We start from the raw sequence: 27,510 nt of genomic DNA on the forward strand, positions 1-27,510 counted from the left end.
ATTTATTTTTATTAATGGGCCTTTAGGCTTTAATAACGGCCCATATTTGATCACAAATCCAAAATTGTGTTGCAAAGAAGAAGCCGCCATTCTTCGCACCTTTTTTTCTATATATCTTAGATCTTAGCTTCTTTCTTCGCACTTTTTTTTCTCTAGACGAAGCTTAACGATCGTAATAATCATGGCGACGGCTTCAGGTACCACGATTCCTTCAATTTCTTCTTCTTCTACTTGAACCTAATTCTCGATTTCGCTGTTAAATTCCCGTTGGTCATCAAGAATCTCGCTTCTGATATCTTCTTCTTTCTTTAAATTTACATACTTGAAAATTAGGGTTTTTACGGGTTTTGGTTTTTGGTTAGATTCAATCTGGTGATACTACTTAGGATTCTGATTTAAAGTTTGATGCTTTGGGTGATTTTCTTCTCTTTGTTAGTGATCGATTTCTTGATTGTGTTTTCAATGTTGTCTGATATATGTTTCTATGGGATCTGCAGTTGCTTTTAAGTCTAGGGAAGATCATAGGAAGAAATTAGAATTAGAGGAAGCTCGTAAAGCTGGTCTTGCTCCTGCTGAGGTCGATGAGGATGGCAAAGAAATCAATCCTCACATACCTGAGTATATGTCAAAAGCTCCTTGGTATCTCAAGTCTGAAAAACCGGTATGCCAAAATTCTTCTATGTTTTCACTTGCTTCTCTGCATTGCCTTTGGTTGAAACATGCACACTCAATACTTTTTTGTTGGTTCGTACAGAGTTTGAAGCATCAAAAGAATTGGAAAACTGAACCCGAACTCAAAAGAATATGGTATGATAGAGGTGCAAAGATCCATCAAGCCGAAAAATACCGCAAGGGAGCGTGTATAAACTGTGGTGCAATGACTCACAGTTCTAAAGCATGTATGGATAGACCTCGTAAGATTGGAGCTAAATACACAAACATGAACATTGCAGCTGATGAGAAAATCGAGAGTTTTGAACTTGACTATGATGGGAAGAGGGACAGATGGAATGGTTATGATCCTTCATCCTACCGTCATGTGGTAGATCGTTATGATGCAAAAGAGGAGGCACGAAAGAAGTATCTCAAGGAGCAGCAACTTAAGAAACTAGAGGAGAAGAACAATAATGAAAACGGTGATGATGCAACCAGTGATGGGGAGGAAGACAATGACGACTTAAGGGTCGATGAAGCCAAGGTTGATGAGAGCAGGCAGATGGATTTTGCAAAGGTTGAAAAACGTGTTCGAACAACAGGTGGTGGTAGCACAGGAACTGTTAGGTATGGACTACTCTTCATCAATAATGATAACATAGGTTTAATTGGTGCTTTTACTTGATGCAATAATGGTGTTACCTTTTCTTAATTTCAGGAATCTGCGTATCAGAGAAGACACTGCAAAATACCTGTTGAATCTTGATGTCAACTCAGCTCATTATGACCCGAAAACTCGATCCATGCGTGAAGATCCACTTCCAGATGCAGATCCAAATGAAAAATTCTATTTGGTTAGTTTCTGATCATCGTGAATCATGTACTTGTATCTATTATTGTTTGATGATATCAAAATACTAACCATTTTTTCTTTCTTATCATCTATCCAGGGAGATAATCAATATAGAAACAGTGGCCAAGCTCTGGAGTTCAAACAGCTAAACGTCCATTCATGTGAAGCATTTGACAAGGGACAAGACATGCATATGCAAGCAGCTCCATCCCAAGCTGAATTGCTCTATAAGAACTTTAAAGTTGCAAAGGAAAAACTAAAATCTCAGACAAAAGACACAATCATGGAAAAGTACGGGAATGCAGCTACCAAAGGTGAAATTCCGATGGAGCTTTTGCTTGGCCAAAGTGAAAGACAAGTTGAGTATGACAGGGCAGGCAGGATTAAAAAGGGACAGGAGGTGATAATTCCAAAGAGCAAATATGAAGAAGATGTTCATGCTAACAATCACACAAGTGTTTGGGGTTCATGGTGGAAAGATCACCAATGGGGATATAAATGTTGTCAGCAGACCATTCGCAACAGCTACTGCACAGGTTCTGCTGGAATTGAAGCTGCAGAGGCGTCCCTTGATCTGATGAAGGCTAATATTGCTCGCAAAGAAGCTTCTAAAGGTTTGTGTTGTTGACTCTGTTTGTTCTTCTAGTCTCTTATTTTGTCCCTGTTGCACTGAATGAGAAAATTACTTCTGAGGAATGTCTGAAGACACCCATTTCTGCATATGTTTTGTAACATTGGTTTTGTATTTTGGTGATCAGAGAGTCCGAAGGAGGTTGAAGAGAAGAGAATGGCGACATGGGGAACCGATATTCCTGAAGATTTGGAATTGAACGAGGAGGCACTTGCCAATGCTCTTAAAAAGGTAAGAGACCACAGTTTCAGTTGATAGTTTCACTTGCCAAGACCCTGCAAGGTTTATCTGACGTGTTGTTGTTTGTGTGCAGGAGGATCTAAGTAAGAGGGAAGAAAAAGATGAGAGGAAACGCAAATACAATGTGAAATACACCAACGATGTGACTTCGGAAGATATGGAAGCTTATAGAATGAAGAGAGTTCACCATGAGGATCCAATGAAAGATTTCCTCGGCTGATTTAAACTCTTTCCCTTTCACCATATTAACCTGAAGAAACCTTATTTTTTAAGTCTTTAAATAAGAGACCTTTCTTATTCATATCATTATTTGTTAGTCTTCAAGATTCATTATGATTTTAACAAAACTTATGAAACTAGAATAAAATTTCTTAGCCAAATCAGATTCAGCATGTTGTATATAAACCACCGCTAAGCGGTATATGAATTTTGGTCCAATCAAACCGAAATCCCTTAAAAACAAAATTTTAACATAAAACTGGTTTTTGCAAAAGAGCCCTCCAAGTTTGTTACAAAGTGAAAGAAAGCTATTAAATATGAATATCTAATAATTCTATCCCGTCTCCAACTAATTGATTTTAACGAGAGGGGCTTTTGAATTTTTTTGCTCAACTTCCAAATCGTCGCCGGCGATATAAACCCTAGATTTGATTCGCCGCCGGTTATATCCAGCAATGTCGTTGTTGACCCCACAGCAACAACAGACGCCTCAGTCGCTTTTTCAAACTCAGCAACAGTTGTTTCAGCCGCAGCAAACCAATTCCATCTTCTCCCAATCGCAACCGCAGCAAACCAATTCCATCTTCTCGCAATCGCAACCGCAGCAGCAACAGCAACCGTCGTTGTTTCAGCCGCAACAGTTCCAGCAGCAGCAGCAGCAACAACAAAATCAGCAACAGCAGCAGCAAGTACAACAACAGTTGTATTTGTTCACCAACGATAAAGCTCCGGCGAATTACAGTACCAAATGGGCCGATCTTCATCCCGATTCTCAGAAACTCTTGCTTCAGATTGAGTATGTTTTTCTTTAAAACGCGTAAATTCGTTTCCTTTTTCTCCTTAGGCTTTGCTTTAGAGCTTACGGTGATTTGTTGAATTGTTCGTGTTCAGATTGTGAAATCTTAATAAATTTAGAATCTTTTTGATGCCGTTGATGCTTATCGATTATGTGTGTTATCTTTAGAGAGAAGATATTGGAGCATAGAAGTGAAAGTCAGAGATTAGATCAGTGTAGTCGACTTTATGATTCTTCTGTATCCAGTGAAGGGTTTGAGTTTGATGCTAGCCGCATTGTTCAGGTTTGTGGATTGTTCCGTTTTATTGTTTCCTAGAGGAATCTTCTGGTTAGCTCAAGTTTGTTTGTGTAAGAGCTTCGTTTGTTAACTTGTGTAGGAGCTTGGTGGGATTAATACTGCCATGGACCGACAAAAAGCTGTTCTCCATGAGCTTATGATTGTTGCCAAAGATATGCTGCGTAATGCGGAGATTGCAGTTCGGTCTTTTATGATGCTGCAGCCAAGATTTCCTCATTGGAAACAAGGAGGAGGAGTTGTTAGTGTTGGTTCTCAACCATCCCAGGGGCAGGGAACAAATCCAGCTCCAGCTTCCTCTGGTCAACAACAAGCTGTTACTACGACGGTTCAAGTTTCTGATTTTTACCGTGGGATTCCAAAGAAACCAACAGCTTTTCTACTGCAAACAGTTGGAAGGTTTGAGAAGTATCTAAATGAGTGCCGCCAATGGGTTGAAGAGCTGGAGCAATTACTCGCCTTGGATTCTGACAAGTATAATCGACATGCTTCCCTTTTAGAATCTCTTCCAAAAGTCATGTCTAATGTTCATGACTTCTTTGTTCATGTGGCTGCTAAGGTAAACCGCTTAATGATTCTTTCTACTAAACCTCCAGTCCAGTGTAGAAACCCTTTTTGAAATCTGTGTAACCTTTTATTGGTTTGAATTTGTTCAGGTAGAGAGTATTCACCAATATATTGAATCAATGAGAACATCGTATCTTGCTGACCAGCGCCGAAGAGGAGAATGCCATGATCCGTTTCTTGAGGCTGATCGAAGGGAGACAGCAAAGCAGGAAGCAGCTGCTAAAAGAGTCCATCCAACTCTGCATCTTCCTGCTTCTACTACAAGTACACAACCCTCAACACAGGTTACTGGGTTGATTGCCAGCTCAGCCACTCCCGGGGCTTCAAATCCTCCACAGACATCTGTTCCAACATCAAACCCTTCTTCAGGAGCTGGTTTTTCGTTTCTCAACACACCTGCTTCTGGACCTTCGTCTTCTATCTTTGCTACACCATCTTCTACTGCTCCTACCTCGTCTTTGTTTGGACCATCCCCTACTGCCACACAGACGCCACTTTTTGGGTCTTCCCCGGCTTCTACATTTGGTTCCGCTCAATCTTTGTTTGGCCAGACAACTCCATCACTTGCTATGCCTTCACCATTTGGAGGTACAGTTCATTGTCTGTTTCCCTAATTCTCATTTGATATAGGTAGAGTTGATATCAGGATTTGTTCTCGTCGTAATCTTGAGTTCTGCTATTTGTTCTTGTCATAATTAAGTTTTGTTATTTGTTTCCCCTTAGGTGCTACACCAGGATCAGGAGCCAGCTTTGGTTCTATGACAGTAAGTACATTTTTCGGCTGTAAATTCTCATTTTCATCAGATAAATTTTGTTAGATCATTATGTCCTAATCTAACAATTGCATTCAATTTGTGCTTCCTTCAGTCACGTCCTTCGAATATTGTCTGAAACTGAACCTTTTTTTCTCTCCCATTGCAGAAATCTTCAAGGCCAAAATCTCGAACTACACGCCGTTAGACACGGGGTGTCCCAAGTTTCATCCATCAGACAGTGACAACACATCGTTTACATGGCTGGAGTTCATCGTCACTTGGTGAAGTCGAGTTTGGTGCAAGTCGAAGGAGATCCGCATTCTCTGATGCACCAGTTTGTATTTGTGGCGTTATTCATTGAATTGATGATTGAATGTTCTTAGAAAGCACTATCTTTGTACCTCATCTTGACAATGCTATTGTTGTAGAAATGAGTTTTTTTTTCAGGAATCTTATTCATATAAATAGTCACCCCCATGAAACATCTTTGCCTATCATGGTGGTGAAAACTGAAGTTTGCTACTAATACCTCAATTTCGGGTATTTGTCAGCAATCCTTAGAAGACGATCACACAGTTCAAGTGGCTTGGAGAACATCGGCATGTGATCTGCATCTTTGATCTCCATCACTTCTTCGACCGGAAAGTTCTCGATAATCCATCGCTGAAATTCTTCGGTTAAACCCTTGTCTTCTTGGCATACAATATACACACGAGTAACTGAACCATATCCTTCCTCCGTTAAGCTTCTAGTACCCGTCAGGTTTCTGGTAACCGCTGGTCCGACTCTCACCAATGTTTTGGCCAATTCAAAATCCTAACTCAATCACCAAAAAGGTCCCATTTAGGATTTTGAACAAAAATAAAATACAGAGTATTTCTTGAGTCTTACTTCGATTGGAGAAAGTTGATACATCTTCTTGGCTAAGTATTTAGTTCCAAGAAGAATAGTGGTTAGAGGACGATCATGTCTCCCATATGTCCCAAACTCCATATTTAACCTGTCTTCTTCCATAACACTACCGAGATACTGTGCCATTACACTCACAAGTCAGAATCTTGATTGGATAATCCGTGTAATAGCCAAATGATTTCGTTATCAACTTATCATAATCAAATCAAAAGAACTAGTCAGTTTTTGATGTACCTTTTCGAAAACGTAAGAAGGTGGATTCGTTGTATCAGGCATGAAAGAGGTTATGAAGACAGCAACAGAGATCTTACTAGGAAACATGTCGGCTGCAAGACCAACTGATATCCCTCCGAGGCTATGTGCAACGAGGATAACCTTATCCTCTGAACCAAACGACTCAAGAACCTTAAGCAACGGCTTAGCGTAATCCTCCAAAGTCTGAATCTCTTCCACTTTGCTCATGTTCACACCAGAAGCCGTGAGATCAACAACGGTCACACGGTGGCCTGAAGCTTCCAGCACCGGTTTGACCTTGTACCAGCACCATGCGCCGTGGCAACCGCCGTGAACGAGCACATAATGTTTCATGTTCTCTTCCTCAATTGATTGTTATTATTTTTATCTTTTTCCTTTCTTCTATTGTTGTTGTTGTTGTTTTGTTGTTCTTCATTTATGGTTGTAGTCTCCAATTATTATTGAATTGTCAGTGTCACTTTCCAATTATTTTGGACTCATTAGACATTACTTATTACCTCGTGACTAAATTCTATTGTTGTGGTTGTTTTTATTGATAGTGAATGATGGAAAGTGATACAGTGATAGTATCGTAATGGAATTGTATTGTTTTGAATTTTTATTTTATTTTTGTTTTCAAAAATCTTATTCCAATGAAAATTATTGGTATAGGGTATTAATACATAGTCTTGCTTACGCATATTTATCAGCAATCTTTAGAAGACGATCACAGAGTTCATGAGGCTTGGAAAACATAGGCATATGATCTGCATCATTGATCTCCATCACTTCTTTAACCGGAGAGTTCTCGATCATCCATCGTTGGAAATCTACACTTATACCTTTATCTTCTCCGCATACAATATACACACGACTAATCGATCCATATCCTTGTTCCGTTAAGCTTTTAGTCCCCGTAAGGTTACTAGTAATAGCCGGTGCAACTCTCATCAACATTTTGGCCAATTCATAATCCTAACAATCAACAAACAATCATTCATCAAAAAAAAAAAAAAAAAGTCCCCAGTTATGTTTTGGTTAAAGCAGGGCATTTTCTTGAGACTTACTTCGATAGGAGAAAGTAGATACATATTCTTTAAGTAGTTAGGTCCAAGAAAAGCAGTCATTAGAGGATGTTCACTTGTTCCATAGCTCCCCAACTCGAGATCCATACGTTCTTCTTCTGTAATGCTCCCGATAAGCTGCGTTTTCAGTCACATCTTAATGATCAAAATGACTCAGAATTAAAAACATGAAAAAGAACCCTAATAACTTAATGTACCTTTTCGAATACGTAAGAAGGTGGATTCGTTGTGTCGGGCATAAAAGAAGTAACGAAGACAGCAACAGAGATTTTACTAGGAAACATGTCGGCTGCAAGAGCAGCTGGTATTCCTCCAAGGCTATGCGCGACGAGGATTACTTTATCATCCGAGCCAAACGATTCAAGAACCTCAAGCAACGGTTTAGCGTAATCCTCCAAAGTCTGAATATCTTCTACTCTGCTCACGTTCACACCAGACGCCGTCAGATCAAGAACCGTGACACGGTGACCGGAATGTTCCAGAATCGGCTTCACCTTGTACCAGCACCACGCGCCGTGGCAGCCTCCGTGAACAAGCACATAATGCTTCATCCTCTCTGTTTCTTCTTTCGTGAGTGTGTTGCTTTCTTTTATTTCGTGAGTGTTTTGCTTTAAAATGTCTTTGTGTTATAGATTTCGGTTCTGGATTCTTTCTTCGTTATTGTCAGTCAACCACTCTGTTTCGTGGCTATATCTATCTACTTTTAGAATTTTTGAATGAATACATTTTCTTTTACCGACAAAACGTCTTTGTCAAATCTGAAAATGAGAAAGAAATCAATGATTAATAATATTAAGAAATAATTCCATTACTGCCCACTGAAATGGGTGATTTGATTGATGGGATTTGAAAAATAATGTGAGATAAAGATAAATTTTGTAATAAATTTCTTTGGTGAATTTCACATTATAAAAATCTATGAGATTTTGCAAAAATTAATTCATATGGATGTGAAATTATTTTAAAAGGCATATTGATAAGTGATGACCCGTGTTCAAAAAATCGCTAGGCGCTAGTCGGGCGGTGAGGGTGCGCCTAGCGCCTAGCAAAGAAATCGGAGATTACACGGGGATTAATCGGGAATTAGTTTTAGGGCTATTTAATGTTTTAAAAACATATTAATCCATTATAAATAAGAAATTTATATAATCTTGTTTTTAAAATTGCATTAAACACATAAAAACAAGAATTTAAGGTCAAACTTATGATTTTTATACAAACTATGAATATAAGTGGGACGTTTTGAATTTTAGATCAAAAAAAAAAATGTAAAAAAAGAAAAAAAAATTGAGCTAGGCACCGTCTAGGCGGGCTAGGCGGACGCCTAGGCGGTCTAGACGGACAAAAATCGGATCACCGATTTTTTTAACCGATTTGGACAAAATCGCCGTGGTCCCCTTCCGATCAGCGCCTAGGCGGCCGATTTTTAGAACAAGGGTGATGACTAGTTAGGATTGGTTTGAATTCAGTTTCATTTACATCAATATTTGATTTCAAACTGAGAAGTTCTAGTATCAAATTTGGTTTCTAATTCAGGAATGTGGTCTAGATGCATGAACACAATCTGAATTTTAAGGGAGCAAAAAAAATAAAATAAAAAATCATAAGACAAAAGAAAGTGTTTTCCTTCCTTCTTATTTTGTCCTTTTTATTGTAAAATCAATTTGCTGCTTTTCCGTGTTGACTACCTTTTGTGACAATAAAATAAACGTACTACTTTCCCAACAAACCCTTTTTTTTTTTCCCACTCCACTTAATTGTGACCTAATTCAGTAGAAAAGATAACAATGATAAACGTGAAAGAAAAAAAAAATCTCTAAATGGGACGTTTGGCTTTGCCGCAATAAAGAGCGTTAAGAGGCGGTTCAGCTTCAGTGTAGGGAGACTTCTCATCGTTCCAAACACGAACATAAAGCTCTTGTCCTAAATACCTCCTCAACCATATTTGTGACCTAAGATTCCACATTCCTTTGTTATCTAATGACACCAATATGCTTGTCCACGATAACGGATACACCTTCACACACACAATCATCGTTATTTTACTTAGAATATGCAATCGTTTTGTTTCTAAATAGAGATTATTATTACCTGAAAAGTGTGTCTTGGAACAGCATCAACCAAGTTGTAACGTTTCCTCATGGTCACATTCCATGTTCCTGATCCGTATCTGAAAAAAATAATCAATTACGTACGGTTTAAGTTATGAATAACCGGACCCGGTTTAGATAAGAGAGGGCAAGGTGCTTGCTTACCCGACAGCATAGGCGCTAGTACCGTCCATGTGCCAAGATTGAATTGATCTTTCGTCGTTTTGGAAAACGATTTCGACGAACTCATGAAGTTCAACGTTGATAACCGATGTACCAAAATGAGCGGGTCCGGTTGTTGGAGTGCTAATGATTGTCTTGAAATCGAACACGCCCGAAATGTTATACCAATCGGCGAGTTTCAATGGTGTTGTTGGGTTGATGTATGATATTCGGTTTACCGTGTACCGAAGTTTCCCGTAGATCAATGTGGCCGCATTGGCTAGGACTATAGTTCGGTTTATCGGTATAGTCCCGTAATGAAATGATCCTTGTGGGTTTGGCCTTGCAGCATTTGCCGTCAAATTCATCCTAAAAATCAGAAAGTTAAAGTCAAATTAAACAGAGTGACAAAAAAAGGGTCAAATTAAACAAAACTCATCTAGAGTTGTACGGTTCAATTTGGTTCGGTTATGTTCGGTTTGGTATGAATACCTTATGGTTCTTGCTTGTTTCATAGACCAATGGATATGGTAAGTAGGACCAATGGGGAGGGGCCCATATGCAGCGTTTTTGGAGCCTTGGTAACGGAGACTCGCGGTTGTGGTTAGTACCGGTTTAGTAAACCGGGTTGAGGCCACGATGAAATAGTCCCTCACAGAAGCTTTTAAAGTGACCAGGACGGTCATGGACTGACCAACGTGGACGTCAAGCGACTCATAGCTCTCCTGAAGAGTGTGAGCGCCTTCTACTTCAATGAGGCTCATTGTGTGATTTTGAATCCTAAAATTTATCGATGTCGCTATACCGACATTCGATACCCGGAACTTATATGTTTTACCTTAAGATAGACAATGAAATTAAATACATAGACTTAGTACAAGACCATGCATGATGTAAAATTAAAGGCTGATATTGATGGATTTATGTGATGGCATTACCTTGTTGACCGGTAAAGATTAAACCTTTAGAGACTCCATTGATGAGAAGAGCATCAGGAAGAGGAAGAACAGAGCCTGCGTCGAGCCCTTTTCGCAAGTCCTAGTGATCACAATAATAGTTAAGAAAAACATTAGTGTATAATACAATGACGCTTTTATGTGTGCACATGATGCATATTAGCACATGATTTTTCATTTGAATATATACAAATTTAAACATTAAATTTACTTTTAATTCATTTACATAGGCTTTTTGAAACGATCCTGAGTGCATGTATATAGGCTTTGTATTGGTATGTACCTTGTGGGTCATATTTGAGAACCAGTCAGAGACGAGGAGGGTGAAATCTCCATCGGGTGTTGGATAAGGAGTCGTAATAACAGCTCTCTGGTTAATGTTGAGAGCACCAAAAGCACCACTGGCTCGATGCATTGACGTGGAAGCGAAGTAAGTGTAAGTACCGATTTGATCTTTAAGTTGAAACTGGTAAGTCCAGTTCGAGTTTGGTTGGATCGGACAGTTTGTTCCCAATACTCCATCTTGCCACGATGTCCTCCTCTGCTTCACTCCATTCCTACACATATATTACAAAACCGTGTTAAAGATTTTTTTTCATATTTGTCTAAGCGCAATTAGCACAATCAGTTATCTAGTTACATAGCACAATATCAGTTATAAAGTTACATACCAGGTAATGAGGAATGGCTCGTCGAGCTTGTTAATGAGATTAACAACAATGTTGTTGTTTGTGACCGCTTCAATCGCTGGACCAGGGAACTGTCCATTGATAAGAATGACCTAGACCGTACCAAAATATAGAAATTGCATGAACTAATGTCAATATTTCATAACGAAAATTAATATATATACGTAAAAAAAATCAAAGTGCATATGTATTCATACCTCTTGAGGAACACCTAGAGGATATCGTGTGCCGTAAGTAACAGTCCAAGTGTAGAACAGATATGGGTCTTCTGCATTAACTAAAACAGAGCCCAACCAAAACAGGGTTCCTATGAATAATTTACATAGCAGCAGATTGGTCTGTTTCATTTTTGTAAGACGAATAGAATCTAATCTTGATCTCTCTCTCTCTACAAGATTCAAGATCAAGAACTAGACTATTTGTTTGTCTGTGAGTATATGTTTTGGGTTCCACCTAAGGACAATCTTATATACATATTCGAAGCTAGAGATGGGACTAAGTGTGTGTTAGTATATTATTAAGTTTTGTCAGCGAGGACGACGTGAATCCCCATGCATCACACAAAAGCCTCAATTGCTCTTTTAAGGCGTACTTCATGCAAAATGCTTGCCTTGACAACTTTTTATTTAAAATTTTACGCGATTTAGTTATATATGAGATTTGTAATTAATATTATCATACATATGCGTACGTACTACTAGGATTACTTAAATAACCAAGTTTTATTTGTCGGCAAGAGTATATAACCAAATTTTTTTATGTCAAAAGAGAATATATATAACCTTCTTCTGTTTTTGGCAATAGAGTAAATAACCATTTTTCTATATCGAATAAAAGAAGAAGATGGACCAAGTGTTACATTTGACCCACTAATTTTGAGTGAGTAATTAATCCAGTATATAGTTGATCTATACACTAATAGCTTATGCAATTTAAGTTTGGAATTTCTTATCAGAAGTCAAAACTATGTTGATGGGGAAGAAAATAAGGTGGCAAATGACTTGGTAGTTGTGCATACAAATTTTTTAGGAAATAACAAAAAATGTGTTTTGAGATTTGACTTTGGAATTTATAAATTACATTTAAAAGGGGGAAAAATAGATTACAGGAGTCTGGAAAAGTAGATCTTGATCTATGATTAAATTCTGTGTTCCCTCATACGTAAAATAGTTTAAATATATAGGTTGACTTTCCAATTTGATATATGCACAAAGAATCTATAATTAAGAAAACCAACGAATCACGAGCACATATAATTGATTTCTCAAACTAATTAAAACATAAAGAGTGTGCTTCTAAGTTATATCTCACGAGATTCCAATTAGCATTAACTAGTTTTTGTAAACTTATAAAATTAAAAGAAAGTGAAGTAGTCAAACCAAATGCGATTGGGTCGAAACCATGAGAGACATGGTGATGCATCCCTAGAAGAGATCACATATTGGGAATAGAAAGAAACTCTAATTAATCACACATGAATTCGTTAGCACTAGTTAAGATCGCTTGTACCATGTGAATCTATATATCCTAAAGTATTTATACGACATAATATGTATATAAACGCAAAATTTGTACCAACACGCATGTGTATGCATGCTTCCTCAGTCCTCATCTTACGAAACTTGTCTTGAAACTAGCAAATCGATTTCAGAGCCATTGATGGATTCGTCCTTTTCTTTTGGAATTTAGGAAGTTTCATGCCTTTGTTCCTTAGTCTCTCCGATGGTTATTATACGTACATTAAGGTTCTACAAAACATAAATCTTTAAAAACAGTTTACAATTTCTATGACTCTCTGACTAATTTGCAACTGTATTAGAAATTAATCATAGGGCTTAAAGTGGATGTATCTTTTTTTTTTCGTTACCAATAATCTCTGCAAGAACATTGTCCATTCTCAAAGCAATGAAACCGAGTAGAGTCCCTTATGGTTATCTTCCTCTTTGTGATTTTCGATATGAACTTAATAGCACTGTGGCAATCCACACAAGACCTCAAGTTCTTAAACACCTTAATCGCCGTTCCTTCTTCTGTCGATAGAATCGCAAACGCAACAGCAAGTTTCTCGCTATGATACACAAGATTCTCTTCTTTTTGTTCATCTTCTACATCGTGCAATACAAGACTTGTAGCGGGGACATACCCTTCTTCTTTCATCTTCTTCCTCAATTCACCCAAGAACTCAATTATTTGGTTATACATTGGATGCGAAGTATCCGCTGCTATGAATACATGACGCTTCCGTTTTATCTCGGTCCAGCTTGAACCAGGCTTTTTGGTGATTCCTATTTCTTGCATTCTCTTTCTCATTTTCCCTTCTTCCTCCCATTTTCCTGCTGCAGCATAGATATTAGCCATTGTAACATAAGTAACAGGGTTTTCGGGTTCTATCTTGAACAGTTCTTGAGCCGCTTCCTCTGCTAGGTCAATGTTTCCGTAAGTGCTACACCCACCGAGAACGGAAGCCCATAGAAACTTACTCGGTTTCATCGGCATTTCGCTAAGGACGCTTTTTAACTGTTCGAATCTTCCAGACCGAGCTAATAGATCAACAAGACAAGTGTAATGATCAGAAGTATGCGTTAAATCGTGTTTCTCTGTTATAGAATAGAAGAATTCCAGTCCTTTTTCGACCAACCCGGCATGAGTACAAGCGGAGAGGACGTTTACAAAGGTAACATGATCAGGTTTTGTGCCGGATTTGAGGAGCAAGTCGAAATACTTCAAGGCTTCATCAGGTTTCCCATTCTGGGCATACCCACCGATCAAAGAAGTCAAAGAAACTAAATCAGGTTTAGGACATCCGTCAACAACGTGTCTTGCGCTCTCAATGTTTCCACATTTCGTGTACATGTCTATAAGAGAGCTTGATGCAAAAGAGTAGGGATCAAACCCAACTCTTGTCATGTATCCATGAACTTGCCTCCCTAGCTCTTCTGTTGTGAGATCAGCACAAGCGTTCAAAACTCCAGAAAAAGTATACTCATTAGGCCGTTCACAAGAACCTATCAACTCAGAAAACAAAGAAAACCCTTCTCGCCATCTACTAGACTTGAAATACCTATCTATCATTGATGTCCACGACACAACATCTTTGTCAATTATCTTATCAAAGATATTTCTTGCTTCATCAATACAGCCACATTTTCCATACATATCCATCAATGAACTCCAGAGCACCTCATCTGAATCCAAACCAGCTCGAACGATATGCCCATGAATCTCTTTCCCTCTACGGATACATTTAATCGCAGCAGCAGCAGCCACTGCACTGGAAACTGTAAAAATGTTGGGTTTGGAATTCGGTACTCTTTGCATCAAACTATACAGAACCAATGCCTCTTCAGGCTGATCCTTCTTAACATAACCTGTAACCATAGCCGTCCACGAATAACTATCTCTTTCAGGCATTTCATCAAACAGATTTCTCGCTTCCTCAAGCAACCCAACCTCCGCATACCCATTAACCATTACATTCCACGAACACACATCTCTCTCCGGCATTTCGTCGAACACCTTTCGTGCATCAACCAAGCTACCACATTTCGCATACATTCCCAAAATACGGTTCCATATAACAATCCCAGGTACAAACCCAGAAGTCCTAATGTGTTCATGGACCTTCTTACCTTCTTCAAGCGCGCGTGTTTGGCTGCAAACTTGAATAAGATTGCAATAAGTAGAAGCAGGTGGCTTCTTTGCTCGACCCAGAAGTTGAACAGCTTCTCTTAAAAGCTTCTGTCCACATAAAACATCAATGGCTTCACCAAATCTATTAGCTCTACATAATCGCTCCACCACAACACCACCGTCCTCGAGCTTTGAATCGAAAAACTTTTTATCTGAAAATCGCTTCTGTGAGGCGTAAGAAGAGGATAATAGGTTGCTCTTGAATATCAATCCATGAAAAGTGCTTAACTTTCTCGCATTTGAGTGATTCATCATCTTCTTCACCAAAACAAAAGGTTCAAATTCAAAGATCTCGTCGGCGGCGACATAAGAGATCCACCGATTGTTTTACCTTTTAAAGAAACCTTCTAAGTGATTTGGAAGGTTTTAAAGTCTTTGTTTAAAAGACAAAATAAAATTAAAAAATCTCCGATGCCGGGAATCGAACCCGGGTCTCCTGGGTGAAAGCCAGATATCCTAACCGCTGGACGACATCGGATTTGTTATTTTATCTATTAATGAGACAAATATTATCCCAAGTTATATTTAATTTTTGCCGAATCAGTTTTATTTTATTTGTTTTGAAATGGAATCACTCATTGTTCCTTGTTTGTCACTAGAAAACAGCATCTTATTTGATTATTCATTCACCTTTACAAGATAAAACTAAGACCATCCAAACATTCAACTTTTTAGTTGTAGAGAATGAAAGAATCTTTGAAACTATAAACATCCATTGTTTGCCAATTACCAATAAATATCTTTAGATACATTTATTCGACTAGAATATATATAGGTAATCATTCACCAATTTGATTGTTTTTTTTAAGTTGATCAAAGAGTTTTAGTTCGTAATCCATATATAAAATCTTTCTATTTTAAAATAAGTGTCTATTTTTCAAGCAAGAGTTGAACTATATAAGATTCAATTATTGATGACAAATATTTTAAAATTATATGACTGAAACGAAGTTAACAATCAAGCCATCGGATTCTTACTTATATCAACCAAAGATATCATTAGATTCTGGCAGATAGAAACGAAGAACCTTATCTTTAAATTAGATAGACAGAGCAAAAGCCATCGTTTGTTACAACTTTTGTAAGAACAATAATTCAAAAAAGGTTCGGGACACGTGTCGTGAACCCACACGATGGAGAATCTAATCAATCAACGGTATCAAAATCTCGACGTACTTATTACAAACTCGAGACGTTTCAGTTCCTCTTTCAAAGAAAAAAACGATTCTCATGAAAAAAATCTGTATTAATTGGACACGTGTCATGGTTTAGTTGGCTTACAGTGAGCCGTTTCTTTTGGTCCGTCCGTTAGATTCCTTGTGGTCTTTATTGTTTATAGGTCTTAAGACATTTTACATGCTACGGTGTTTTGGAGGGAAAACGGCATTTTTCAACCTCAACTATTTGCTGGCGGGTTTTTCCAACCCAAACTATGATCCTCAGTCGATTTCAACCCGAACCCAAAAATAATACAAAATCAAAACTTAAACAAATGTAAATGAGTCGATTTCAACACGACGTGAAACAATGTTAGTTCGGAAGTTAACAGTTCTCAAAGTTATTTGATTTTATTTTCAAAGTTTGATGAATGTTGTAGAGAGAGAATTACCCAAGGTTGAGTAACCGTTAACTTCCGAACTAACACCGTTCTGCGTCGTGTTGAAATCGGCTCATTTGCATTAGTTCAGGTTTCGATTTTAAATTAATTTTGGGTTTGGATTGAAATCGACAAGGGGTAATAGTTTGGGTTGGAAAAACCCGCCTACAAATAGTTGAGGTTGAAAAAAGGCCGTTTTCCCGTGTTTTGGAATACTAGTATTTTTTGTTAGGAATCAAAATATTTCGGAAAATTGAATGCTATTATAAAATTGAAAGAAATTTGTATTTGGCTAGCAGGAAAAAGCGTGGAATAAAGTTGCTTTGCGTTATAGATCTTTTACAATATTGGATTATGCGAAAGATCCTTTTTGCTCATTGCTAGTGTTCTTGATTTTTTTTTTTAATATTATTCATAGAATAATATTGAGATGTAACTCAGTTTTAACGATGTAAGTTCTGATTAGTAAAAACATGGATGAATATCGAAATAATTATGCAAGAACTAATGGTGCTACATAAGAATTCAACCTAGTTTCTTGATTTCTTTTTAACTTTTTCATAATACGATCACGATAAGCAACTAAAACCATTAAAAGGGCTATAAAGTTTAAACACAAACCATGAGTTGTTTTCTAGTAGTAAAAGGCCTCCAGCTGGGGGTACCACCACCTAAGTTCGATTCCTGACTACTGCGGAATTCACATGGTGGCTGCAGGCTTCCAAGACCACGTCAGCTCCGTTTGGACACGACGCTAATTGTCCAACTTCGGTGGGACCGGACACCTGAGTTATAAAAAAAAAAAAACAAACAAACAATAGTTACTTGATTTCTTTAAACTTAGCTCACTGTGAACGTAAATGGACGTTGCGTGTGGACGTGTGGTAAAAAAAGATAAAGAGATCTTTTGACCACTTCATTTTTTTAAAATCACATATATACACCGATATGTGTCGATTTCTAATACAGCTAGTAATTAATTTGTGTTAGCAAAGTTTAATATAATTGTCTATTCGATAAGACAAACTAAAGCGAATATATCGGAAAAACGGTCTATTTCCCCACGAGAAGTATCGTATCATACCAGATAGAGCACATTCTTTGACCTCGGTCCATATCTCCATGAAATAAAAGTTCTATTCCTATTTCCCTCCGAATCGAAAGTTCTATTAGCTAAATGTCCCCGAATCTGGGTTATATCGGTTAGCGCTTCAAACCCAAAGTAAACCGAATACCAAACCACTAAAATTTGATTCTAAACTGAATTAAAATATGACCCACCCGTAAATGGTCCGATATCATCTTCTTCTTCACCCGATTCTTCAAACAACCAAACGATTTTGATAAATTTGATATCAAAATTACAAAAGCTCATTGGAGAAATCCATTGTAATTAACCAATAATCAAATTCGATGGTAATCAAATTCGATGGTAATCAACTTACAACATCCTCGCCGGAATTCTTAATCGACAACGACTGCAATCCTCCACATAGAGCCACGCCGTCGAACCTCCTCTATTCTGTAGTAGAGCAAACACCTTGGAACTGTCCTAGCTTCAATGTTCTTAGCTTCTTGCATTTAGAATTCTATGTCTATAAAGCTACGCCATGGCCACTATGCTTCACTTCACATCCTTCCCTACGTCAAGAACCAGCTCTTCTATATTCAGTAAACCAGAGAAAACCTCAATTAGCGTCCCCGCCGTGACCGCTGAATCTCCATCTTCTTCACTCGTCTTCTTCTTCAACAACCTCCGGATCTCCGACGGCTTCTTCGTCCCACACAAACGACGGCGGTCTCAACAAACGTAAGATTATCTCAAACAAGATCAGATCGTTAGAGAAACTTATACCATGGGAAAGAAAAATGAGTTTAGCAATGATTCTAGAAGAATCGAATTTGATTACAGGTCAGATGGTGGTGATGGATATGCTCTCGTTGTTTTAATTCGATTGAATTTGGTCTTGATTGTTTTAAAAGTAGAGAATTTTCTTTAGATTTTGATTTGAATCATCAAGATCTACCTTTGGGTTGATTCAATTTGTTAATTACGGTCATATATTTGTGTCTATGATTCGATTTCAGATCGATTTCTAACCCAGATAAATCGATTTATAAAATAACGGTGGTTTGATCTCTTTCACCAACTGAAACGTTTGGTAATCAAAATTTAGAGAATAGATCCATCAATTTTGTAGAGAAATGGTGAACACAAAGCAAAAATTTCAGATCTAAAGGATTTAAATACATTAAAAAAAACTGGAAATAGGATTCGCCGATCTAAGAAAATCCATGGAAGTGGAGAGAAATAAATTAGGTTTCATAAGTACAGCTTTTGAAGGAAGGTTAAGCTATGGAGAAGAGAGCGAGTGAAGCTAGAAGATGAACATAGAGAGATTACGGGAGAGAAAGAAGAAGAATTGGTATGTTACGGGTGAAGAAGGATGTTGGGTTGGGTGGGTTTGCTTGGGTCGGGTTCAATTAGTTGTAATTGGATCAGAATTGGTTTAGATTAGGTTTAATCCGGTTAAGTATTTTCGTTAGTTTGGTAAGCAGTCAGTAAACCAAACAAAACCAATGTTTGTGTGTAAATAAGATGAAAACTTTTATTTTAGGGAGAAATAGGATTCAACCTATGAATTTATGGGGATATAAGTTGAAAACTATTTTTTGGGGACATATAGACCGAGGTCAAAGAACGGGCTCTATCTGGCGTGATAAGCATACTTCTCGTGGGGAAATAGACCGTTTTTCCGAATATATCCTATACTACTAAAGATTAATTATTTCTAAGAAAATCGTTTAGTTAAACCCAATTGTTTAGTTAGAATGTTTGATCGTGTTAAACGAGTGTGTTGAGGGTTCTATCCCATGAAACCGAGATTTGAGTATAGCTATGTGTTTGAGATACAAATACAAATACATGTATGATGTATCCATAGGCCATACACACTACACAGTATGTCAGTATGGTCCGTACCGGAATTGTTGGTCTTGCGAAGTTCTTTTTGACGATGTGATTTTAAACATGTATTAAGCGGGTTTGTATATAAATGATGACATATCAATGTTTAGAACTATACCCGATGATTGTTTTTAAAATGTTTTATTCATACTCAATTTCAATTTGCGTGGTACATACCTTTTTATACTATCAATATTTAATCTCATATCATGTTGAATTGTTGACTATAAATTTATAACTTTCAAGTTCATAACATTTCGGTTATAAAAAGTCAATATTTGTCGTAGTCTAAATTTTCTTTATTTTAGACGTAAATTTTTTTACCCAAAAATGTAATTTATCTACTTTTAATTTGACTTGTAACATCTTTTTAAATTATTTTCTTGTTCTTTAAATCAAAATAGACAGTAAGTAAGATGTTTTTTTTATAGAATATGTTTGCAACTTTTATAAGAAAATAGCCAAAACTAACAAATGTTATCTTTCCATTTGGCTTTTACACTACTAAATAAGCGAAACTAAAAAGATTTAACGAATGATATTGTAATTGTTAAAGTAAGGAAATAAAATTTTATGTATTATACTATAAGCTACTATAAAATCTTATTTGATTTCAAAAGTACAAAATTTGTTATTTTTTATACTAATAAATTTGATCTTTCTTAGTTATAATTTTATTTTGTTAATTCCTGATTTAAAAGTGTTATCTGGTTTATTTTCCCTTTTTTTATTTTTAGTCTTGCAACAGATTCCTTTTAAATTATCCAAAACAAAACATTTAGTGGAATTTGCACAGGCTGAAACCACACTACTTATGCAGAAAATAGTGTTTGTACAATATTATAGATTCTTCACAATCCTCTTATTTTTTTATAATTTGGAAGAATATTAAATACAGGATAACAGGAATATGAGAATCTTGAATGGGAAGCACTAAAACAAAAAAAAATAACAAGTTTCCCAAAACTGAAAACTGTAATATTATTAATAGCCGAATTAAAAGGAAAAAAATCCTTAAAGAAAAAAAAGGAGAATAAATATACAAGTGAGTGTAACGATTCGCCGCGTGTGTACGGGCATCACAAAAAGATTCTTTGTTCCATTTAAAGATAAATCTAATTTTGTAATTTACAAAAACACCCTCAAAGTCTCCACTTATTTACAGCGGCTACGATTCACCGCGTCCTTCATCTTCTTCCCTAATCCCTTTTTCTCATTTCTTCTTCAGCTTCTTGTTCTTCTTCTATATATACGTCTTTAAGCTGCTTCTCTTTGTCTTTATCTTGTCCGTTTATCCGAATGGTTCAAACAGAAACAGATCAAAGGATGGGTCTTAATCTGAATTTGTCTATCTACTCTTTACCAAAACCCTTATCTCAATTTCTCGATCAAGTGTCGAGGATCAAAGACCATCATTCGAAACTGTCTGAAATCGATGGTTATGTCGGGAAATTAGAGGAAGAGAGAAAAAAAATCGATGCTTTTAAAAGAGAACTCCCTTTATGCATGCTCTTATTGAACGAAGGTAATCTTAAAAATCTCTCCTTTTTTTTTTTTAATCTTCTCAAATCGATTCGTGTTTTTGTTAAAGAAATTGTTTTTCTCTGTGTAGCGATTGAGGCGTTGAATGAAGAGGCTAGAAAAGGGTCATCAGTGATGGCATCAAATGGGAAATTCGATGAACGTGAAGGGGCAAAACCGGAAACTGATAAGAAGAGCTGGATGAGCTCTGCCCAGTTATGGATCTCGAACCCTAATTCTCAATTGCAATCGGTAATTAGAATTCACAATTCAAAATCAAAAATCAAACCCTTTTTTTTTTATGTTGTGTGAATTGATCTTATGATCATGTTTTGACAGACAAACGAAGAAGAAGATCGGTGTGTGAGTCAGAACCCATTTCAGACATGTAACCAAGGAGGGGCATTTCTGCCATTTAACCGTCCTCCACCTCCTCCACCACCAGCTCCTCTGTCTCTCATGACTCCAACATCAGACATGATGATGGATTGTAGCAGAATTGAGCAGAATCATCATCATCATCATCAGTTCAACAAACCTTCTTCACAGAGTCATCACATTCAGAAGAAAGAGCAGAGAAGGAGATGGTCACAGGAACTTCACCGTAAATTCGTTGATGCTCTTCACAGGCTTGGAGGGCCACAAGGTTAGTCCTTAACCATAATAAAGGAACCAACTTTGCATAAATTTTGATTGATTGATTATATTGAGATTGTGTTGTGTTGTTGTTGTTGTTGTGGTGAGACAGTGGCTACACCAAAGCAGATTAGAGATTTGATGAAAGTTGATGGTTTAACCAATGATGAAGTCAAGAGCCATTTACAAGTAAAAGTTCTCATCTTTTTTAACCATTAGAAACTTTGATGTGTGAATGAATGAATGAATGGTTTTGACAGTGAGGTGAAATGAAATTGTATTGCAGAAATATAGAATGCATATCCGTAAGCATCCGCTGCATCCGACAAAGACTTTGTCATCGTCGGATCAGCCCGGTGTGTTGTCAGAGAGAGAATCACAGAGCTTAATAAGTTTGTCGAGGTCGGATTCGCCACAAAGCCCACTTGTTGCAAGAGGGTTGTTCAGTAGTAATGTTGGTCATAGCTCAGAGGAAGATGAGGAGGAGGATGAAGAAGAGGAGGAGAAATCTGATGGACGTAGTAGCTGTAGAAATGATGAAACAAAGAAGAAGAGACAAGTGTTGGATCTTGAGCTTTGAAATTCGGCCTAGTGAATGATATAATCATACCAACTTATGTTATATATGCTCAAAACTTGAGTTTGTTCGGGAGTTTTTGTAGATGTAAACATGAGAGTTGAAATAAGGAAGAGGTTTTTTTTTTTTTGCAAGAGGAAATAGATAGAAGAGAGTGATCAAAATCCTCTGGTTTGTGTTTTTGTTTTTTTGTTACTTCATAAGAAAGGTAAACTCAAATATCAAAGATTTTGTTTTTTTACTTATTACAGTCTCTCTCAATCATGTGAATGAAGGAGTCATTTGATTAGTTTCACCAACTCGGTAAATGGAAGCTAAAAGTAGGATGAAGAAAATCACAATCTTTGTCTTTTCTCTATAAGACATCGTTTTCTTCAATCTAACCTAATCTATCTGAGAATAAAAATAAGAATTTTTTATTGCATAAAATCGTACGAAAAGATAAGATTTTTCGTCTTAAAACGACAAGATAACAATTTTCACTATTGAAGGAAATTGATATGTATATATAAAAATCAACTCCACTGATTTGATGTAGTTTTATTAATTCCACGAGATTTACATGTTTAGTGGAAATTAGAAAAGCTTCTTGTCAATCGAATATTTTGTTCAAATTGATTAGGTTCTAACCCCACCCGGTTTAGCCACCCGGTTATCTTTGGTTTTAAGGTCTGGGCCTCACGGGCCACATCACCGTCTTCATCAAAATTCACATTTGTTTTTTGTCATTGACAAAACCACTTTTCGAATCCAAGGCTCGACGACCTTTAAGGGTTTAAGCAATCACCGGAGCTCTTACGCCGTGAGCTAAGAACCGACCTCTTGTTAGTTTCTTTCTACTCTCCAATTAAAGAACCATGAGAGAAATTGTGACTATTCAAGTTGGAGAATTCGCAAACTTCGTCGGCTCTCACTTTTGGAATTTCCAGGTCTCTGCTCCGATTCAGTTTAAAATGGATTCTGGGTTTTGTTTGTCTCTGTTTTTCATTACAAAAGTGTTTGTCTTTTTGGCTATTAATCGTTGGGTTTGCTAAAGTTGAGGACTTTGACTTGAAATGTAGGATGAATTGCTCGGATTGGCTAGTGACCCAGAAAGCGATCCAATCTTTAGAAGCCATAATCTCGACATGGACGTTCTCTACCGCTCCGGTGAGACCCTGCAGGTGAGAGATGATTAAGATTTCGTTGACTTTGATCAATCTCACTTGTTTTGTAAATCTAAATGTTTGTGTGGTGGAACTTTATACAGGGGGTTGCTACATACACTCCTCGTCTTGTTTCAGTCAACTTGAAAGGTAAATAATCTTAGCTTGATTGGCATGTGTTCATTCGAATTTGGTTTTCTTAGTTTCTTATTGAACTCCAATGAACTTAGAACAAGCAAGATTCTGGATTTGATATATAGATGGTGGATATATGTTTCTTCTGTCAGGGTCACTAGGCACCATGAGCTCACGCGGTACCCTCTACAACGAGGGTTCTTCATCAAGATCAGATTCTTCAACAACCTGGTCAGAATTGCATATAAATTTAGTCTTAGTGCATATAAATTTTGAGTAAAAAGCTTGTTCTTTCACTAGGGTGATATGATAGAATTTCTAGTTTCGCATTAGTTGAATATCAGTTATGTGTCTTTGTAGGTTTGGAGATGTTGATACTCAGAGATCTGAACCTCGAAAGAGGAACTTGTTTCTGCAAAGTTTGTATGAGGAAGAACAGAAAGTGGGTAAAGAAAAGGCGAAAGAGATTGAGGACAAAGATATTGTTGGATGCTTAGATGAGGGAGTTGAATGTTGGACTGACTTCTCCAAATCCCATTATCATCCTCAAAGTTTATACGAATTGAACGGATTATGGATGGACTCTCAGGATTTTAACAATTATGGAATTGGTAAAGACGTTTTCTCTGAGGCTTCACGTGGAGAGGAAATATGTGACAGACTCCGTTTTTTCGTGGAAGAGTGTGATCATATTCAGGTTAAGCTTTTACCCCTTTTTTTTTTGTTTTCTTTTCTTTTCCAACTTGTTTTACTTTCTAACAAATAGTTTACATTAATGATCATTACAGGGTATTAAGTTCCTTGTGGATGATTCGGGAGGATTTTCCGCTGTAGCAGCGGATTTCCTTGAGAACATGGCAGATGAGTACACGAACGTACCTGTATTGCTATATTCCGTAAGGAGCCCAATGTCACAGATGAGCCCGAAAAAGACAGTTACAAACAAGCTTCACGATGCGATATCGTTTTCTCGACTCTCATCCTTTTGTAAACTCTTCACTCCGATCGGTTTACCATCCTTGACCGGAAGTACGCAACATCCTAACTCTCACTGAAACAAAAATCTTTTGATTTTCTCCCAATGCAACTGACGATTTGGTGTGTCTTGTTTATCATTTATGTTGACTTTTAAAGGTAAAGCATCAAAATTTCTTAATCTCGGTGATGAGAAACCTTATCGAAGCAGTGCAGTGTACGCCGCTGCTCTACATTCAAGCACAATCCCTTTCCGAATGCAACCCACTAGCTCAGATTCAAGTGAAGTGTCAAATTCTATGGATGTTAATACACTTGTACAGCTTTTAACGGGTCGTGGTAGACAAAACATAGTGTCGATTTTAGACTCTGCAATGCCAGCTCCTACATTAGCAGGGAAGCAATTAGAGAATACCCTTTTAACGAGTTTGCAAGCACTAACACCGGAAGTAACTGAAGATGTAGAAGACGATCAAGCGGTTGAGTCAATGTGTATACTTGGAGCCCTTAGATCAGAAGATAAAGAAGCATTGGTTTCAGAAGTGAAGAATGCGGTTGATGCATCTTACGAACAGGCAACAACCAAAGGGAAGCCGTTGATTTGCAATCTCTCGGTCTCGCGTTGTCCTCTTCCGGTACCATTACCGTTTCCTTCTATATTTGGAAACCTTGTTGGGAGGAAAGGTGAGATACTGAGCAGTCCGGTCTCGGATTCTCTGTTCAGAGGCTCACTGGATGTTCACTCCATACCAGTAGCAACAAGATGGAGATCTTCGAGTGCAGTTTTGCCATTTTTGGAAACTAGAATGGGCAATTTAGAGAAACTTGGGATCCAATGGGGAGCCATGGGATCAGATGTGGTTAGGGCATGGGGATTTGGGAGAGAAGAATTGCAAGAAATGAGGGAGAATCTGTCAAAAATGGTATCTGAGCTGAATCCTCAGTTTTTGGAATCTTCGGATTCAGATTAGTTATGTCTTAAAACTAATATGTTGTATCATCTCTAAAGATTTTCTCTGGTTTGGTTTGGAACTTTTTGGTCAAACCTGTTGTTGATTGACTTATGTTCTTCCTGTAAGTGCCTTGAGAGAAATTGAAGCAATTGAGTTGATTTGAAATTGGTGGCATAGGAGAGAAGCAATATCAAACCCGAATAAACCGATATCAACTCCAAACATATCAACATTTATAGTTCCAATGGGGGATTCTTTTGATCAATTTGAAACATTGCTGCTACTTCCTGTCTACTTTTTTGTGCACTATAGAGTTAGAAACAGCTTCTATCATCTGCCAGAACCATGATAGTGATGCCACTCCCTCTATCCATGGCTTAAAGGATCAGTAACCTGATGCACCTTACGAGACTCGGCGCTTGAGTACTGTCCCACAGCTCGGGCATGAGGAATTGATTGCTTCCCGGCTGCAAGCGCATTTACATTTTCAACTAAATACTGTCTCGGGAGCCTCCCGACCACATTACCTTCTTCGTTTCCTTCTCTATCGAGAAAGGCGAAATGAGGAATACCCTCAACACCAAACTCATCCAACTCTTGCTCCCATTTCGTGTTATCCACATTTAGCATCACAAAGTTAACTTTGTCCCTGCGAATCACAACACCACAAGTAAACTTCAACTTTAGGCTAAAAATTGTCAAATTAATGTCTAAAAAGCTCCATATTCCATTAAACTAACATGAGGTTAAATGGTTTGCCTCTGCAACTAAAATCTTCAAAGCTCAACCCTTTTCATTAGCATCTATCTACATAGCCAATCCAATCCTAAAGAAGTTCCCTAATCCATTAATGATCAAAACCAACACAAAATAAGATTTCTTCTGCAACTAGAATCTTCAAAGCTCTAGCTTGCTCATTAGCTTCTACATAATCAATCCATTTCTAAACAAGTTCCCTAACCAAATCAAACCAAAAACAAGAGTGGGTCTGTTCTGTAACCAGAATCTTAGCTTGTTCATTAGATTCTACATAGGCAAGACAAGATTAAGTTTCTTCTGCAACTAGAATCTTCAACGCTGTAGCTTTCTCATATATATATATAGAGGCTTCATTTTCAAGACCATTACTTACTTGTATTGCTGCTCGATTTTGTAAACATCAGGGGCTAGTTCTCGACAAACCTCACACCAATCTGCATAAAACTCTACCACTGTCGGCTTCCCATTCGACAAAGCCTAACAATCCATTTCATAAAACTCACTAAGCATTCGTATTAATTCATTCTATGAGTTCAAAAAACATAGATGAAGAAACCTCCTCGTAAGGCAACGCAGAAGCGGTTAAATCCTTCAAGGAAATCCCAAAATCGAGCCTTGTCGATACAAATAACGACAAAGCCGCAATTACAGTAACAGCCGCAACTCTTCTATTGATATCCTTATTGGGAGATTCAGGGAATCCAGAAGAAGAGGAAGAAGAATCAGCAACAGATGATTCCACTTCCTTCGACGCAGCTGAACTTTCACCAATATTATCTACTACCAATCTCTCCTGAATCAGTTAAAGGCTAGATCTTTAGCTAATTTGCCGTCGACCCATTTCAAAAAAATCGAAATTTTCACCTGTTTGGTTTCGGAAGATTCTGGGTTTGGTTTGCAACGAACAGCACGAAATCTTGGAGCTCCTGTTTGGGTAACGAATAAAGATTGATGATTTCGAGGACTGAGATTGAATCCATGACTAGATGGAAGGTTTAAAGAAAAGACTAAGCGAGCCATCGTCGCGAGAGAGAGAGAGAGAGATGACAAAACTGTTGAATTTACAGGTTACTTCATCAGATCGTCATTATCGTAGTGTTGTAGCTTCTTCGTCTAACCAAGCTATTCGAACCACACGTTTTTTGTTATTTCGCGGAAAAATAATAATAAAAAAAGATTTAACCTTTGAGACATAATATGAAATGAGGAACTCTTTATATTCAAAAATCATATTTTTATTAGAAACATAATCACATACTTTTTTGGTGGAGCAACATAATCACATACTTAATTGTTAAATGTATTGAAACATAATGGGTTTATAATAATGCTTTTATGGGATTAAATAAAATATGAAAACAGTAAAACAAGTATTTATCAAAACTTTAATATTTAGTTATAAATTCAAACATTAAT

The 27,510-nt window shown here is 37.4% G+C and overlaps 9 protein-coding genes and 1 non-coding gene across 10 annotated transcripts; 4 read left to right on the top strand and 6 right to left on the bottom strand.

Moving 5' to 3' along the window:
- The first annotated feature begins 97 nt into the window (after window positions 1-97).
- Window positions 98-2,761, top strand: LOC9305081 (pre-mRNA-splicing factor SLU7-B). Its single transcript, XM_002866930.2, has 7 exons — window positions 98-197; window positions 498-661; window positions 755-1,281; window positions 1,373-1,508; window positions 1,605-2,121; window positions 2,266-2,369; window positions 2,452-2,761. The coding sequence occupies exons 1-7, from the start codon at window positions 182-184 to the stop codon at window positions 2,596-2,598; spliced, it is 1,611 nt and encodes a 536-aa protein (XP_002866976.1). The 5' UTR covers window positions 98-181; the 3' UTR covers window positions 2,599-2,761.
- A 158-nt stretch (window positions 2,762-2,919) lies between these two features.
- Window positions 2,920-5,456, top strand: LOC9303049 (nuclear pore complex protein NUP58). Its single transcript, XM_021016578.1, has 6 exons — window positions 2,920-3,393; window positions 3,562-3,676; window positions 3,771-4,247; window positions 4,345-4,843; window positions 4,979-5,019; window positions 5,177-5,456. The coding sequence occupies exons 1-6, from the start codon at window positions 3,053-3,055 to the stop codon at window positions 5,213-5,215; spliced, it is 1,512 nt and encodes a 503-aa protein (XP_020872237.1). The 5' UTR covers window positions 2,920-3,052; the 3' UTR covers window positions 5,216-5,456.
- On the bottom strand, window positions 5,430-6,617 carry LOC9303050 (methylesterase 9). Its single transcript, XM_002868964.2, has 3 exons — window positions 6,157-6,617; window positions 5,902-6,039; window positions 5,430-5,826 (listed from the first exon to the last, which is right to left on the bottom strand). The coding sequence occupies exons 1-3, from the start codon at window positions 6,508-6,510 to the stop codon at window positions 5,533-5,535; spliced, it is 786 nt and encodes a 261-aa protein (XP_002869010.1). The 5' UTR covers window positions 6,511-6,617; the 3' UTR covers window positions 5,430-5,532.
- Window positions 6,618-6,762: 145 nt separating this feature from the next.
- LOC9305082 (methylesterase 9) lies at window positions 6,763-7,964 on the bottom strand. Its single transcript, XM_021016580.1, has 3 exons — window positions 7,439-7,964; window positions 7,224-7,358; window positions 6,763-7,131 (listed from the first exon to the last, which is right to left on the bottom strand). The coding sequence occupies exons 1-3, from the start codon at window positions 7,790-7,792 to the stop codon at window positions 6,850-6,852; spliced, it is 771 nt and encodes a 256-aa protein (XP_020872239.1). The 5' UTR covers window positions 7,793-7,964; the 3' UTR covers window positions 6,763-6,849.
- Window positions 7,965-8,862: 898 nt separating this feature from the next.
- LOC9305083 (L-ascorbate oxidase homolog) lies at window positions 8,863-11,566 on the bottom strand. Its single transcript, XM_002868966.2, has 8 exons — window positions 11,336-11,566; window positions 11,121-11,230; window positions 10,733-11,006; window positions 10,432-10,531; window positions 9,986-10,331; window positions 9,497-9,862; window positions 9,333-9,411; window positions 8,863-9,258 (listed from the first exon to the last, which is right to left on the bottom strand). Exons 1-8 carry the CDS (start codon window positions 11,483-11,485, stop codon window positions 9,058-9,060), a joined length of 1,626 nt encoding a protein of 541 aa, XP_002869012.1. The 5' UTR covers window positions 11,486-11,566; the 3' UTR covers window positions 8,863-9,057.
- Window positions 11,567-12,792: 1,226 nt separating this feature from the next.
- On the bottom strand, window positions 12,793-15,163 carry LOC9305084 (pentatricopeptide repeat-containing protein At4g37170). The gene has a single exon (XM_002868967.2). It carries the CDS (start codon window positions 15,081-15,083, stop codon window positions 13,002-13,004), a length of 2,082 nt encoding a protein of 693 aa, XP_002869013.1. The 5' UTR covers window positions 15,084-15,163; the 3' UTR covers window positions 12,793-13,001.
- A 71-nt stretch (window positions 15,164-15,234) lies between these two features.
- Window positions 15,235-15,306, bottom strand: TRNAE-UUC. Its single transcript has one exon. It is a non-coding gene; the product is annotated as a tRNA-Glu (tRNA).
- A 5,176-nt stretch (window positions 15,307-20,482) lies between these two features.
- On the top strand, window positions 20,483-22,370 carry LOC9303051 (transcription factor HHO5). Its single transcript, XM_021017238.1, has 5 exons — window positions 20,483-20,918; window positions 21,006-21,166; window positions 21,254-21,560; window positions 21,663-21,739; window positions 21,837-22,370. Exons 1-5 carry the CDS (start codon window positions 20,693-20,695, stop codon window positions 22,128-22,130), a joined length of 1,065 nt encoding a protein of 354 aa, XP_020872897.1. The 5' UTR covers window positions 20,483-20,692; the 3' UTR covers window positions 22,131-22,370.
- Window positions 22,371-22,712: 342 nt separating this feature from the next.
- LOC9303052 (protein misato homolog 1) lies at window positions 22,713-25,509 on the top strand. Its single transcript, XM_002866934.2, has 7 exons — window positions 22,713-23,056; window positions 23,189-23,290; window positions 23,377-23,422; window positions 23,560-23,638; window positions 23,768-24,104; window positions 24,196-24,436; window positions 24,542-25,509. Exons 1-7 carry the CDS (start codon window positions 22,985-22,987, stop codon window positions 25,351-25,353), a joined length of 1,689 nt encoding a protein of 562 aa, XP_002866980.1. The 5' UTR covers window positions 22,713-22,984; the 3' UTR covers window positions 25,354-25,509.
- A 7-nt stretch (window positions 25,510-25,516) lies between these two features.
- Window positions 25,517-27,237, bottom strand: LOC9303053 (thioredoxin-like protein HCF164, chloroplastic). Its single transcript, XM_021017239.1, has 4 exons — window positions 26,959-27,237; window positions 26,651-26,887; window positions 26,468-26,571; window positions 25,517-25,984 (listed from the first exon to the last, which is right to left on the bottom strand). The coding sequence occupies exons 1-4, from the start codon at window positions 27,112-27,114 to the stop codon at window positions 25,702-25,704; spliced, it is 780 nt and encodes a 259-aa protein (XP_020872898.1). The 5' UTR covers window positions 27,115-27,237; the 3' UTR covers window positions 25,517-25,701.
- Window positions 27,238-27,510: the final 273 nt, after the last annotated feature.

The sequence above is a fragment of the Arabidopsis lyrata genome (genome assembly GCF_000004255.2).
Source record: "Arabidopsis lyrata subsp. lyrata unplaced genomic scaffold ARALYscaffold_7, whole genome shotgun sequence".
NCBI lineage: Eukaryota > Viridiplantae > Streptophyta > Magnoliopsida > Brassicales > Brassicaceae > Arabidopsis > Arabidopsis lyrata.

What these genes read in the sequence shown, in the direction of transcription:
- LOC9305081 (XM_002866930.2), top strand. An exon ending in CAAATGAAAAATTCTATTTG is followed by an intron (nt 1,509 to 1,604) that starts GTTAGTTTCTGA and finishes TCATCTATCCAG; the next exon opens with GGAGATAATCAATATAGAAA. An exon ending in TTGCCAATGCTCTTAAAAAG is followed by an intron (nt 2,370 to 2,451) that starts GTAAGAGACCAC and finishes GTTTGTGTGCAG; the next exon opens with GAGGATCTAAGTAAGAGGGA.
- LOC9303049 (XM_021016578.1), top strand. Translation starts at nt 3,053, where the DNA reads ATGTCGTTGTTGACCCCACAGCAACAACAGACGCCTCAGTCGCTTTTT. An exon ending in AAACTCTTGCTTCAGATTGA is followed by an intron (nt 3,394 to 3,561) that starts GTATGTTTTTCT and finishes TGTTATCTTTAG; the next exon opens with AGAGAAGATATTGGAGCATA. An exon ending in CCAGCTTTGGTTCTATGACA is followed by an intron (nt 5,020 to 5,176) that starts GTAAGTACATTT and finishes CTCCCATTGCAG; the next exon opens with AAATCTTCAAGGCCAAAATC.
- LOC9303050 (XM_002868964.2), bottom strand. Translation starts at nt 6,510, where the DNA reads ATGAAACATTATGTGCTCGTTCACGGCGGTTGCCACGGCGCATGGTGC. An exon ending in CTTCTTACGTTTTCGAAAAG is followed by an intron (nt 6,040 to 6,156) that starts GTACATCAAAAA and finishes GTAATGGCACAG; the next exon opens with TATCTCGGTAGTGTTATGGA. An exon ending in ATCAACTTTCTCCAATCGAA is followed by an intron (nt 5,827 to 5,901) that starts GTAAGACTCAAG and finishes TGATTGAGTTAG; the next exon opens with GATTTTGAATTGGCCAAAAC.
- LOC9305082 (XM_021016580.1), bottom strand. Translation starts at nt 7,792, where the DNA reads ATGAAGCATTATGTGCTTGTTCACGGAGGCTGCCACGGCGCGTGGTGC. An exon ending in CTTCTTACGTATTCGAAAAG is followed by an intron (nt 7,359 to 7,438) that starts GTACATTAAGTT and finishes CTGAAAACGCAG; the next exon opens with CTTATCGGGAGCATTACAGA. An exon ending in ATCTACTTTCTCCTATCGAA is followed by an intron (nt 7,132 to 7,223) that starts GTAAGTCTCAAG and finishes GTTGATTGTTAG; the next exon opens with GATTATGAATTGGCCAAAAT.
- LOC9305083 (XM_002868966.2), bottom strand. Translation starts at nt 11,485, where the DNA reads ATGAAACAGACCAATCTGCTGCTATGTAAATTATTCATAGGAACCCTG. An exon ending in TCTCAAATATGACCCACAAG is followed by an intron (nt 10,532 to 10,732) that starts GTACATACCAAT and finishes TGTGATCACTAG; the next exon opens with GACTTGCGAAAAGGGCTCGA. An exon ending in TTCCAAGACACACTTTTCAG is followed by an intron (nt 9,259 to 9,332) that starts GTAATAATAATC and finishes GTGTGTGTGAAG; the next exon opens with GTGTATCCGTTATCGTGGAC.
- LOC9305084 (XM_002868967.2), bottom strand. Translation starts at nt 15,083, where the DNA reads ATGATGAATCACTCAAATGCGAGAAAGTTAAGCACTTTTCATGGATTG.
- LOC9303051 (XM_021017238.1), top strand. Translation starts at nt 20,693, where the DNA reads ATGGTTCAAACAGAAACAGATCAAAGGATGGGTCTTAATCTGAATTTG. An exon ending in CATGCTCTTATTGAACGAAG is followed by an intron (nt 20,919 to 21,005) that starts GTAATCTTAAAA and finishes TTCTCTGTGTAG; the next exon opens with CGATTGAGGCGTTGAATGAA. An exon ending in AAGTCAAGAGCCATTTACAA is followed by an intron (nt 21,740 to 21,836) that starts GTAAAAGTTCTC and finishes ATTGTATTGCAG; the next exon opens with AAATATAGAATGCATATCCG.
- LOC9303052 (XM_002866934.2), top strand. Translation starts at nt 22,985, where the DNA reads ATGAGAGAAATTGTGACTATTCAAGTTGGAGAATTCGCAAACTTCGTC. An exon ending in TCAGATTCTTCAACAACCTG is followed by an intron (nt 23,639 to 23,767) that starts GTCAGAATTGCA and finishes GTGTCTTTGTAG; the next exon opens with GTTTGGAGATGTTGATACTC. An exon ending in AAGAGTGTGATCATATTCAG is followed by an intron (nt 24,105 to 24,195) that starts GTTAAGCTTTTA and finishes TGATCATTACAG; the next exon opens with GGTATTAAGTTCCTTGTGGA.
- LOC9303053 (XM_021017239.1), bottom strand. Translation starts at nt 27,114, where the DNA reads ATGGCTCGCTTAGTCTTTTCTTTAAACCTTCCATCTAGTCATGGATTC. An exon ending in AATCTTCCGAAACCAAACAG is followed by an intron (nt 26,888 to 26,958) that starts GTGAAAATTTCG and finishes TAACTGATTCAG; the next exon opens with GAGAGATTGGTAGTAGATAA. An exon ending in AAAATCGAGCAGCAATACAA is followed by an intron (nt 25,985 to 26,467) that starts GTAAGTAATGGT and finishes TGTGATTCGCAG; the next exon opens with GGACAAAGTTAACTTTGTGA.